Raw genomic sequence first — 13,394 nt, 5'->3', positions numbered from 1 at the left:
ACTGTCAACAGTGCCCCTCCTTTTCAGTGCTATCTAAAGCTTGCCTAAATTCTTGTTTAAAAAAAAATGAAATATCAATAAAATTAACTGTACTTCAAGTCTTAAAAAGAATACAGACAATATTTGTGTTTGGCTAAAAAAGAAAAGAGATCAGCATCCATCTATTTCCACCCAACTTGCATTTTTTGTATTTGTACTGATGAAAAATAATCTTCAAACTTAACAGTAAATACAAAAATAAATGTATCAGATCAAATGTTTCAGACTGTAGGCCTCTGTACAGATTTTAATATAAATTTGAGAGCATAACCATTTGCTTTTACTCACTCGTCTGTTTTCAGAGGTTTAGTCGTCCTCTAGTGGCAACAGAAAGGTAATATCTCACTAAAGTCACAGTCCGACTGATTTATTATTTCTGCAGATGTCTGTACAGAAGATGACAAATAAACCAGTCATGTGATTTTAGCCAATTTATTGAGGAGAAATGGTTGAGGTACACTGTGTGGTTGCACATGGGGATAGTGGGAGAGGAGTTTTGAAACACAACCACACTGGACAATGATAACACATTCTTGTGGTTTAAACTTCGACTAAATGGGTACCTCAAAAATAAACAATATTCCATTTTATTCCAATCAACCGATCTAAACGTGCCAATGAAATTCCAAAGATTTTTTTGTCCTTCCAATACGTGTATAACAAACAGTATAGGATGTTTTTTTGTTTTACTTAGATATATAAACTAACCTATTTTAAAGTATAGGCACTTATAACTGCTCAGTGGAATCTGGCGGAAGACATTTCTAGATTTAAAGAGAAGAAACATTGTTATCCCTCTCATCCAGACAGAAAAAAAAAAAAAGTGAAACCCGTCCAACAAATTCAGAGTGAAAACGACGTGTGTCTGATGTGAAGTTTGATGAGGTAATGCGAGATGGGCTCTCGCTCTATCTGTCCAAATTGACCTGAGGTACACAAACAATACAAAGAAGCAGCAAGAATATGGTAGAATATAAAGATACACATGAAACAATTAAAATAATAAAACATGCTAATCAAAAAAGATCGGCAAAAAAAAAAACAAGTACTTCCAGTCCCGCACCAAACTGTTACGTTCCCTCCAGTACACATACAACAGAAAAGCAAAGAAGACTTGTTACATATACAACATTTCATAATATAGCAGCACACATGTGAATCACAATAAGGCATCTTTGTGTAAGACTAGAAAAGAAAAGCTTCATAGCAGCAAGAGAATGATGTGTATAATCTAGGTTTCTCACTTTGGAATTATCTCTTTCAAATTATAGGCAAAACCTATTAAAGCATAAACATTTTTTTCCTGTTTAAAGCACTTTTTTTTTTGGAAGAAAAAAAAAACATTTGGCTTTTTTGCACAACAGAACATGCATGAATACAATTAAGAAATTATATTTCTGTTCTAAAATGAGGATGTTTTAGCATCACTGCTCAAGGGGAAATTGGTTATATACAGTCCAAACGTTCACACCATGTAAACCCCTACCTACCCATGTCTAGAATGGAGAAAACTCACTTTTACAAATTCAGTTCAGAGAGCAGTTTACATAAAAAGAGCAAAAAAACATGGACACAGTATGTGTGTAACTCTTTGACAGAACTATTGGAAGGTTTTGGCTATGAATTAACAAAAAAATTCAAGTAAGGTTAAATAGACGCACTGAATCAAAAAAAAAAAAGAGACTACAAGTGACTTGGCTTTCCTTAGTTTATATTCTATTATACTATAACACAGATTATCCTACGTCTACTCACCTGCTGGGGCGTAGCGTTCAAGACAATGTGCGTTACCCCATGGGAATCCAGCCCAGAAAAAAAATCCAATAACTTAAAAGAAAAACTTTTTTTTTTTTTTTTTAAAGACCCTAACAACCCACTGAACTCTCCTCGACCACCATCCCCTTACCATTCTTAAGGAGTGTGTTTTTAAAAGTGCATTAATATTGTTCCAAGTCGCCCACTCTCAAAAAAACAAAACAAAAAAAAAAACCTTAAAAAAAAGTTGAAATTGATAGAAGGAGAAACTGCAGCACACCTGATCTGATCTCCCTGGACATCACCAGGCATTTTCCTCCTCCTGTGTGTCACTCAAGTATCGTGCAACTGCAGAAACGTTTACATAGCTTAAGTTCAAATCCTCGCCGATACGCCGTCATTCATCAATCCGCACTTCTAGCGCCCACCCACAACTTTCCACTTGCATTTCTTTTCCAAAAAAACCTCACAAGAAAAACCTTCAACCTTTGTCCATTTCATCTTAAACCTGGTAAAAAAAACAAAAAAAAAACATGCCAAGTCCCTTTCCACTAGTAACATCAGTTCTACCTAGCGGAGGCTAAAATCGCCTGCAAACCATCTACTAAAACACTCTAACACGTAGGAGCTAGACCAAGAACAGAACAATAATAATGGAGCCTCGCTGAATTATAATACACGTACATATCATCTGATTAGCATACTGTACTGGTCTGTGGATTTGGCAGTGAATTCAAAGACCTTCATGAACTGGCCTTGTCCTCCGTGTTGACCTTTAACAGTAGCGACTGCTCCAGACCTCAAAGCCCCCCTCGTGTCCTCGTGAGCAGGCCCAGCCCACTCCTGGCCAGCGCTTTTCAGCATAAATAGGAAGCAGTGCTACAGGTGCACAGTATGATAGCGATAGAGAGCAGCTAGCTACAGTAGCGATCCTCTGACTGCATATCAGGTTGCTTGAAATGCCATGTACTCAATCAGCATTTTAATTACTACTGTAGGAGCTTTCCTGCACAGGGGAGGAAACCCCGATGAAACTGTGAATTGATAACTGCTCACTAAAGATGATAAAAGAGTAACATAACTAAATGCTAGCTAAATATACATTATTTATCATATTTATTTACTAGGTTGTATCAAAAGAAACGTATATTTAATATAATTATGCTGTTTTTTCTTTTTTCAAGTATGAAAATATATTCAGATTTCTATTCTGGGAAACCTAAGGCACTATCAAGTTTTGTTTTTTTTTAAATAGCTTGTTTGATTAAATGTGGCCCGTACGAAAGATGAAAGTACATCCGACGTGAAAGGAATGGGGCAAAAAGGAGAAAAACTAGAAATTTCTTATTTTCTAAAAGTTCATAGATTGTCACACCATCGCTCGTGTAGCGCCTCGACGTGGATACTGGCGACTCATGCCTCCCTCGCTCCCATTAGTTCATTGGTAACGCAGGAATGGGCGGTGTGTGCGAGTCATGTGGTGATGGGAGTTCATAAGTTGACGTCACGCACATCTGTGGGGGTGCTGGACTGGTCTTGCTGCTCCCTCGCCTTGTTGCCTGCTCTGATGCCATTCTCTCTACGGTACTGCTGGCCCTGCAGCAGGCTGGTGGCCAGCATGCGCTCTATTTGCTCCTGGCACGCCCTCAAACAATCCTGAAACCAAAGAGGATGGGACATTAAAACAGGCAAGCAAACAATCCATAGAGTCCAGGATCGTCTTTGTTTTTGAGGACTTTCCTGCATTCTTTTTTTGCCATTTAACCGTTTCTAGCCCATGTGCAAGGCATCCTTTAGTCGCCACAAATCCAGCTATAAAGACGTTAATTTAAGAACATACAGAGCTGCCACAAACCAAAACAAGGCACCTAGAATAATCTGCATCAGTGACCAGCACGCTCCAATTCAACAACGCAATGCATCGAGCGACATGGTGGGAACAGGAATCCTCTCTGACACCAGACCTGTATGTCTGAGGTATGAATACAGGGGAAATGTGTGGAGGTAAGGTGCCTAAAAAGGATCTATTTGGTCTATCAGGGAACATAAGATAAGCAGATCTGGACTCCCTTCCTCCACCCCCCCATTGGGTTTGCAGCACGGTCAGTCCCATGTGGAGGGCTAGAGGAAATGGCTTTGACCTACTGCACCCTGAACCTCTGAGTTTGGTGTAAAACAGAATACAGGACAGTGGGACCGGATGTTTTTGGACAGCTCCTCCAGTGAAAGGGGATCCTCTGTCTGTCCGCCCGCATCCCTCTGCAGGTCTGTGTGGAAGATGTGGGAGGTCTGGCTCACTGAGCCGGCTGCAGGACTCTTAAAAGAATGAACCGAGGCTCGCAAAGAGGCCAACATTCCTTTGAAATGTACGGATAATTGGAACCCGATGGGCTGCAGTCGGAGGGCCTGTTGTGACGGCTGGGTTTGCGGGGCCCTCGTCACCGTGGCAACGTAACCACAAGCTAAGAGGCAAACCATGTTGTTCCTGTGGCTCATTGGCTGCGGCCTTTTTAGATTTCTACGCTTCTGAACTGGTCCTCCGGTGTAACAATGACTCACTGTGACAACGAAAAGCACACACTGGGATAACTATTTCTTTTTGGAAAGATAGAGTGATTTTTCTTTGTCAAATAATGAGTCTTATTGTCTGCTGTGACTTTTTTATTCATATGTAGTATACTTTGAGTTATTTAAATGAAATTCCAAATCACTATAGAGATCCATTATATTTAACTCTCAGCCAATTTATGCAATACACACCATTTCAATTTTAAAAAGCTCATTACTGCACACTGATCAACTGTACATACTGTCATTATGATGGTAAGTACTGACTTAATATGACTTATATTTTATAGTAAAGTCTATGGAGGCCCATTCACTTATATTTTATTAATAACATAGTACCTGTTTACAGCAGATTTCATAATCAATAATGTGTTTTAAAGCTACATTCACTTCCACTGCATCTATAATTCAGCGAATACATTAAAGTTGATGAGTTTTCATACATTTATAGTCGTCTAAAAATGTTCTTAAGTGTTGTTCTGCAGGTCTGTGGAAAGTTTGGATAACTTTCTGTTTCTTCATCAGGCCTTTGCTCTGGAAAAAAAAAAGACGCTCCCGACTTCATTACGAACGTATCCCTCCACCAGGAGGGGCACGCAGCTAAAGTAGGAGCCATGCGGAGAAATTGCATGTGTCCTACCACAAGAATGTGGGCTCTGAGTTTTAAGAAGACATTCCCTCTGCCGCTGCTCTTTATAGCAGCAGTCTGGCTCCACAGCCAAGAGCCAAACGCTCGCTCTCCCTCTCTCTCCATGAAAAGTAAATAGCTTCAATCTGCCACTACTAAAGTCATCGCTGTTGTTTACTAAAGGGCCTTTTATGCTGCGTGAGATGTTGCAATGATTATTATTAACAATGCATTGTTGTGCATCACTAAAAACTATTGAGTAATTCCTTCTGGCAGGTATAAATCTCCGTCACTGTTCAACTCACCACCTCTGTGTTGGTGATCTTGGCCAGCAGGTCTGTCAGGTTGTCTCGAGTCAGCCTCTGGTCACTGTGGTCCAGCTGCAGACCACAGACGGCAGCTCCCATGCTGCCGGTGGCGATCATGGAAGGAGGGTTCATGGCAAGGCGGTCATCTGATGGGGAGAAAGGATTAATGGGCAATTAGTCAGGCAGCAGCTTTAGGCCACAGTGACGTACGAAAAATCACATTTGTAGCCGTGACACAAAGAGCTGCATCACTCCAATCCAACCCAGAGGAAGTGGGAGAGATGAGTGGTGCAAAAAACTTCAATATGCATGCAGCACAGCTGAAGCTGACTTTCCCACAGTGTGAATTTCGACAGACGTAGCCGCGCTGTGTAACCTGTGTGGTTTCCTTTATAGGAACTTCAGCTCTGATTAGAAAAGCAGAGTAAGAATACTCCTACATGCTGTGCAATGAGTTCCAGGAACGACTCCCCCTGGTCATATCCGAGTCTAAAAGGCTTAAGCGACAACAGGCCTGGATGGAGGAGGCGGAAGAGGAGGCAGCCGTGGAGAGTAACACTTCCACAAGTACTGAGCCGAAGCTGCTTCAGTGCAGCTCATGATGTGGCTGCCAATGAAACCTACCTACCTCCCTCGCCATTCTCATTTCATGGGAAACACATTCAAGTATCTTAGGAAACTAAAAGTTCCTCACGAAAATACTTTATTTTAAACAATGTTTCACAAAGCTGGTGAGAGAAACATTTTCAGAGGAAGTCTTGAGCTAAGAGCAGGGGTGGGGTTGGCCCCGTTTCTACGGCTGACATCATGTTACATGAATAAACGTATTCACGATGTCGACAGTAATCGGTGTTTGACCAATCACTGTCAAACACCGAGGCGTGTGAGGAACAGATGTTGCAATCGGGACGTCGTTCCAGTTGACTGAGCAAATCAGCTTAATCTATCTATTGATATATGAATAGCTGTTGGTGCGTATTTTACATATACATCATGAGCTGTCGAACAAAGCGGCGCCAGAGCATATTTCCATGTTCAAACTGTGAGCGTTTGTAAACCGCTTCAAATGACCCGTTAAGATGCCAGTTGGTTTATTTCACAGAGTGGACTATGGAAAGTCGCCGCTTATTTTCAGGAGTTTCTCCCACCAGTTAGGAGCTATAACAATACACAGGCTTCTACTGGTCTCAGCTGGACATGACCAATCTTAAAAAGGCAGAGACTTGGCACACACTATTGTAAAGTCCAACCCAACACATAGTCCTAGCCCAGTGCACACCAGACGTGGTGGCCTGATAGATTTGATTAAACCCTGGAGAGCAGCCTGCTCCACTACGCCCATCTTCTCCTCCAGGGGCCAGCTGTCCATAGGAGGAGCTCCTCCATCATAAGAATAACATCTCAACTCCATATAAAACTCCAAACATTTACATTACTGCACAACCACAGCAGGCCTCTTTTTTTTTTTTCCACTGCGGCTGCTTTGTGCTTGGATATAACCAGCTGCTTATGAATAGCAGAGGCGACCACTGAAACACACCCAAATATAAAAAAAAAGTGTGACACTTAAACTGCGCTTAACGGGACATGAAACTTATTGAAGGAGCCTATGGTTCCAATAACTAGTTTCTAGTAAACAAGTGCTGATAGGCCAGATCTGACCACACTGGTGTTCGGGAGGAATGCCGTTGCACTAAAGTGACCTCCTTTGTTTTATTTCCCCTCATCGAGTTAGCTGAAAGGAGGTAGCACATGAAAGGCAGCTTTGTGACAGAGCGGTCCTGTATCTTGTGTGTATTAGGTGATCCTGCAGTAGTTTTGTCCAGGATATGAAAATATTAGGAGGGATTCCTCGCATAGCCAAAGGAATGCCATGCAAATTCACCTAGGAGAGAGGCCTCAGGGGACATCTGAGTTTGTGCTTCTCCAGAGCCTCCAGAGTTTATTTTGGACATGAGGTCGGGGCGGGAGGAGGAAGGAGGATCATTGGATCACTGCCCTGACTTTTTAAACCTGGACGCTTCCCTGTCAACAAACAATACAGGGAGAGTTTGGCTGCACCTGAGCCATACAGCATAAGATACAGTATGATAAAATCGCTATCATTACCCACGTACATGTTTTATCTAACCAAAAGCACGGATATGATTTTCCCCAGACGCTTAGTGGAGAGATATGTGGAAATGACCACTTTAAGCAACTTTGAGCAGCTGTGCAGAAAAGGCCAGACTAGAGGCCGAGACTAGAACACGGATAAGGCAGCCAGTAGAGAGAAGAAAGAGGTCACAGATGACTCACGATGGGAGAATGTTTGTGTGTGGGAATATTCTGGTGGATGTGGGAATCACAAGGCAGCAAAGTGACCGGGCGAGAAGAGAGGCGTATGAGATGATTTACAGCTGCGTTACCTGTTGCACAGAGGGCGATGAATGTCTGCGTGTGTTTGCGGACCATCGCCAGCTTGTCTTTGGGGAGGGGAAGTCTGCGTATGATGTGCTCTATAAAATCATTGGGGATGACTGAAGCCATGTTCCACCTCAACTTCCCCAGAACGACCAGCTCCCAGTCCTGAAACACAGAAGAAGAAGATTAAAAAAAAGGAGTCTCAGTCAGTTTCTCAGTCTCTTGGCAGAACCTACTCAGTCTGAGGGTTAAATGGCGTGCTGCCATGCCTCCATTGACCGTGAAAAAGATCACAGCCCGACCCTTTTCCCTAGAGGAAATGGCTCTGTAAGAAGAGTAACATTTCTTCACTTTATCTCTCCTCGCTGTATCTTATTATCTGCGTGCCTTTCTCATTCCTCACATCCTTTGTGTTCATAAAGCCGGCATGTGACAAGCTCTGCCCTGCCAATGAGACAGCTAGCCCCTTCCTTCCTGTCACAAGCCTCAACCGGCTACAATGAGACTGCTCTGCACAGGCAGCAGCACAGAGACGACTCTTCATACAGGGAGCCTTTGCACCAGCAAGAAAAGGTGTTTCATGATTTAATTTCCTGTGTGTTGAGTCAATCTTAAGAATTTCCCCATTTATAGATGTGTCACGGTTTCCCGTTTTTCTGTATGCATGTTGTATTTTAAGACGAGAGCTATAAAAATGTGCACATAAATGCTGACATTCACAAATACTTACAGAACTCGGACTAGTCGTAAGCACATGGGCTTGAAGACATGCCAATGTACTGCTAAATATATCATCAGACCTCTGCAAGTAAAGTCAAGAGATTCAAATCTTGATAAGCATTGTGAACTAGTGTATTCTCAAACTGCCATACATATTTTCATAAAGTTTGTACACCTCCTGTTTCACATTTAAAAAATGAAAAAGTATTGATTTCATGTCTCATATAACCAAATCAATCCCTACACCACATAATGAGGCTGCTGTGAAGCATCAGAGTCGGTCTGTAAAGCTGTACTGACATTTCTCCTCTTGGTCCCCCATGACGTCACCTATTATAACTTCACAGTATGAATACCGTGATGTCGTCCATATGCAGAGAACTGCTCAGTCATTTCAATTTGATTTCAGAATCACGAGAGGATGACGGCACCATTACATTACTGAGGAAAGTTTTATATGTAGCAGAAAGAGAAGGCTAACGAAAAACACTAATTAAAGTGCATATTAAGTTATAGTTTAAAAAAAGCGTTTAGTTAATGTAACTAAACTGGTTGACATGTTTTATTCTGATGAATAAATACTGATCATCTCCGTATTTATCACCTCAGTGAAACTTAAAAGGCGTAGTAAAGAATGAAACCACCGACAGGGACAGTCCCACCTCCACCCTCCCATCACCTGAAATGTCAGCCATCATTTATGTGGATTTCCTGTACATAACCAACAAGTCATTTAACATTTTTCAGCCCTTGTGGAGATTGTTGACAGTGAGATGAGCCGGGGCGGAGGTTTACTGTCGGTGTGCACACTTCCTGGACAGCTGCCCCCCCCTCCCTCTCATTCAGCTGAAGCACCAGTGGCAGACTATTCATTACAAGGAAGAGCTGCAACACCTTTGACTGGCTCTCAGGGCCTTCTCTGTGCATCCTGTCAGGATATCCAGGAATCTGGAGTCGTATGACAATATGGAGCATCAAATGGGATGAATGTCATTTCCCTCAAAAGCTTGCAGGCGACACAGGAGGATGTATCGAGAGCATGTGGAGCGGTTTTGTTTAAATAATAAGCAAATTGTAAAATGGCATCCGGAAGATGGTCGCAGCTTCTCAAATGGGAGGATGTGCTGCTTTTATTTATGCATACAACTAATGATTATTTTTATCAATTCAGCTTTTGTCTATAAATTGTCATATACAGTAATTAAATCGTGAAATACGTCTATTGTATTTGTTTTTTAATCTATAATTTGTGATCTTTAAATTCTTTGTTTTGTTCAACCAACATCCCAAACACCAACAATTTTAAATCAAGAAAACTGCTGATAATGAAAATAATTGTTGGTTTCAGCCTTATGGTGGCTACTTGCTGTCAAAAACAACAGCAAGTTTGTGTTGGACACACTTAAATCAGCCTCAAGTAAGCAAAAACAATTAAAAGTATTCCTGTAAATGCCATAAAGAGATATAATCCTCTTGTTGATCCTCATATGGATGTTTGGAGAGTGTTTTGGCTGCTTTTTGGTATCAACTCAGTAGATCAGAACAAGTCCATGTACCGCAAGATATCCAAATTCTATACTGCATAACTGGCACTAGATGGCATCACATGTCTCTTCAGTCCACATGGATCCAAAGAAAGGATGTGGCTGTATTTTGCACAGCTCCACTTATAAAAGAAAATGGGATACTTCCTGTGAAACCAATATATCCATTAGCATTATAAAATCAGCCCAAAATATGACGCTGCATTTTTTAGCTTCTCGTGAATGGGGCTTTTGAAATTTCTAGTTCTTACCAGCAGTTCCTGTGGTGCAATGGAGTTGTCTGTGTACATGCAAAGCTTTTCGGCTGACAGTGGCCTGCAGTCCTTTAACTTGGAGGCCAGGAATATGCACACAGCTCCCAGAAGCTGCAAATAATTCTTTCTCGTCTGCATCACCGCTAGAAATCTGTCCAAATAATTAATGGCTAAGGGGAAGACATCTTCATTACTCTTCTCCTCTTCACACACCTAAAAAAAGAGACAGAAATGTAAGAGAAAATTAGTTGAAAGTAAAATAATAAAGAATATATAAAGTAGCAGGAAAAGCAGCCTACATAGCATGCTTCCTCATACAGACTTCAAAGCAGAGGAGCAGTCGAAGATGGGAAAAGTTTTGCTGAAGAATGTGGGTTTTCCCCCCCACGCTTTAGTTGTGTTGGGTTAAAGGTTAAATCACTAATTTTCATATCACTTCAGCAAAGTCAGGGCAAGGCAGAAACAAATGAGTTCAATAGGAAGTCGTTCAGCAAAAACGTCGCCATTCAACTCCTCTTCCTTGTTGGGAACTTAGTGTTCAAAAGAAATATTTAAAAATAAAATACATACCATCTATGAGCTTTAAAATGTGTGCACAATGTTAACAAGGTGTATTGAAAGAATTCCCGACACATCAAAAACAGAATATTGTACGAACATGAAGTGATTTTATCTCCAAAACTGAAAGTGGTTCTGCATGCACGTTGCCCGACTAAAACCAACGAGCTTGAGCCACTTAAGAAAATTAATAATAATTATTTAAAAGGGGAACTGTCGGTTTTTCGATTATGTAAATTAAGATCAACTTCCCATGTCACGCCTGAGCTAGCTAGTTGGCAGAAAGCACCGACTTTGTAGCTTTTAACCAATGTAAATATCTAGCTAGGCTATTTCTTTGAAGCAGAGTTTTCTTCGTGGTGGAATTTCCGACTCTCCCACGCCTTTGGTGAGTCATTCTCATTCAATTGTCAGAAAGGTTACCATCCATAACAACTCTCCATAAACTAAAACACTCAGTTTATGAGCCGACAATACGTGTCAACATGCAAAAAAAACAATATATATACATATAGCTAAAGCATTTAGGTTAGCTCTTCAATGCATAAAATGCCCACCAACCTCGTGCATCCAACCTGCAACCATTCGCCTCATATAAGGCTGAATATCCTTCTGGAAACGCTGGAAGCATTGAGGTAAAAACCTGTCCTCAATTGTTAATAAACTTTGCAAGACTCTGTCATCATAGAGGATGTTTGGGTCAGGCTGGGCTCTCACGGCTATGTCCGACTCCAGGCAAAAAAGCTCCATGACTCGGCCCCCTTCTCCCCCCCTCCACTTTTTGTTGTTGTTGCTGTTGTTTGGTGGCTTAATAATACGAATTAAAAAATAAATATTGTCACAATGTTGTCGACAGGAGCCAGGAGGAGGAGGAGAAGTGGCCCGAATGAAGCATGAGGCTGAGACTGCTAGGTTTGCTCCAGTCCTGCTGCTGCCTCACTTTTGCTTCTTCTTCTTCTGCGGCTGCTTGCTCGGTATCAAAACGGACGCAACGAAGAAGACAGCATCCGGCTAGGGCTTTCAAAATAAAAGTCGCTGTGGCACAAACCCTTCCCTTCCAGCTCCGGCTCTACTAAGGAATGTTCAGCTTCCGGTCTGGCTCTACTGTTTTAACAATACTTTGGACCATGACGTAGTCCTCATGTTTTCATGCTTCCCAACCAGTTTAGAATACAACCTACTTCTGTGGTGCCTTTCTGCATGAAATAGAGGATAATAACCACAATATTATTATTGTTAAATGAATGTACAATGAATAAATTAATAGAACGTATATATTATGAAAGCTTTTTAGCTTTTTTAGGTTGTTGCTCATTAGGAATTAAAGGACACAGCTAGTTTCCATAGAATGAGTATAACAACACAACAATAATAATAGTAATAATAATTATTATTATTAGTATATAAATTGTTATTATTATGAAGCATCAAATTAATAATAATGGCAACAACTGACATGTTAAAATGTTGTATTTATTAGTTTGATTTAGTTTAATGAATATTTTCCTGATGAAATTAAAAACCCAGTCATGAGTGCATCTCACCAAAAAAGGAAATAAAACATAAAAGTAAAAGTCAGTTAAGTTTATGACATTTATTTGCCAGGACCATGCACAGAAAAACATAAATCTCTGAAGGAAAAGAGCCTACTGTACCAGATTAAGCTAATTTCTGTCTTCGGACTAATGCACTAACTACAAATTCAAGATACAATAAACACAATATTCAATCAAAAGTCCCATCAAAATTAGTTTCAAACAATGAGGAACAAAAAGCAGAATCTGAAAAAAGTGAGGTAATTCGGGATAAAGATGATTATGTAGAAATAATGAGAGGGGGAAATAAATGACAAACCATGTAAGGGATCAAAACAGTAAAAATATGAGGTTAACAAATGTGTGAATTGCCACTGAGAGAAATACGATGAAAAAGTTAGAAAAGACACATGAAAGCCATGTAGAAACATCGTAATACTCTGACAATATTGATTAGTAATATAAGTCAACATCTACAGTTGTCAAAATGTGCCCAGTGAAAGAAAATTACTCAAGCACCCAAATCTCAAATGTGAAAAAATAGTTGTTTATATTAGGAGCCTCCGTACTTCTAGTTCGCATACATCTCATCACATCTTCTGTGCCAGACTTCTTAAAGGACCTACCGGTTATCAGATGTTTAGCACATCCCAAAAATCACTATATACAACTGCCAATTTGAATTGGCAAAACCTTTATTTGTTTATTGTAAAAAGAAATGTTTAATATAAACTTGGTTGAAGGCAGTGTTAGAGTGAATATCAACAAGAACACTAAAACTGGAAAAATGCCACATCACTAGTGTACAAATCATAGACTGTTTAAACTATTATATGCAGTGCTGATATGGTACAAATCAGCACTCTGCACTGCCATCAGGCCTGTATACGTCCAAACCAGATGGCCGACAGCCTATTGTCTGTGAGGACTAAGTGATGAATCAGGGACTGACTGCAAAAAAGTAGCAAAAAAGTATATATATATATATATATATATATATATATATATATGTGTGTGTGTGATATATATGTGTTTTCTCTTTGTTAATTCATGTAGCATGACATGATAAATGTTGTTTCACC

At 40.5% G+C, this 13,394-nt stretch overlaps 1 protein-coding gene across 2 annotated transcripts; it reads right to left on the bottom strand.

The window, feature by feature from the left end:
* Positions 1-457: 457 nt before the first annotated feature.
* Positions 458-11,734, bottom strand: LOC311032337 (G1/S-specific cyclin-D2-like). 2 transcript variants are annotated; one of them, XM_084039041.1, is made up of 5 exons: positions 11,339-11,734; positions 10,217-10,432; positions 7,707-7,866; positions 5,299-5,444; positions 458-3,450 (listed from the first exon to the last, which is right to left on the bottom strand). In XM_084039041.1, exons 1-5 carry the CDS (start codon positions 11,525-11,527, stop codon positions 3,286-3,288), a joined length of 876 nt encoding a protein of 291 aa, XP_083895167.1. In that variant the 5' UTR covers positions 11,528-11,734; the 3' UTR covers positions 458-3,285. The 2 variants fall into 2 exon arrangements, with proteins under 2 accessions (XP_083895167.1, XP_083895166.1); XM_084039040.1 differs by having other exon boundaries at positions 5,296-5,444; positions 11,339-11,733.
* Positions 11,735-13,394: the final 1,660 nt, after the last annotated feature.

This window comes from Eutrigla gurnardus (genome assembly GCF_963514095.1).
Source record: "Eutrigla gurnardus genome assembly, chromosome: 21".
NCBI lineage: Eukaryota > Metazoa > Chordata > Actinopteri > Perciformes > Triglidae > Eutrigla > Eutrigla gurnardus.
This window is presented reverse-complemented; position numbering and strand designations above follow the sequence as displayed.

What these genes read in the sequence shown, in the direction of transcription:
- LOC311032337 (XM_084039040.1), bottom strand. Translation starts at nt 11,527, where the DNA reads ATGGAGCTTTTTTGCCTGGAGTCGGACATAGCCGTGAGAGCCCAGCCT. An exon ending in TTGCAGGTTGGATGCACGAG is followed by an intron (nt 10,433 to 11,338) that starts GTTGGTGGGCAT and finishes CTCTTTTTTTAG; the next exon opens with GTGTGTGAAGAGGAGAAGAG. An exon ending in AGATCACCAACACAGAGGTG is followed by an intron (nt 3,451 to 5,295) that starts GTGAGTTGAACA and finishes CTTTGGTTTCAG; the next exon opens with GATTGTTTGAGGGCGTGCCA.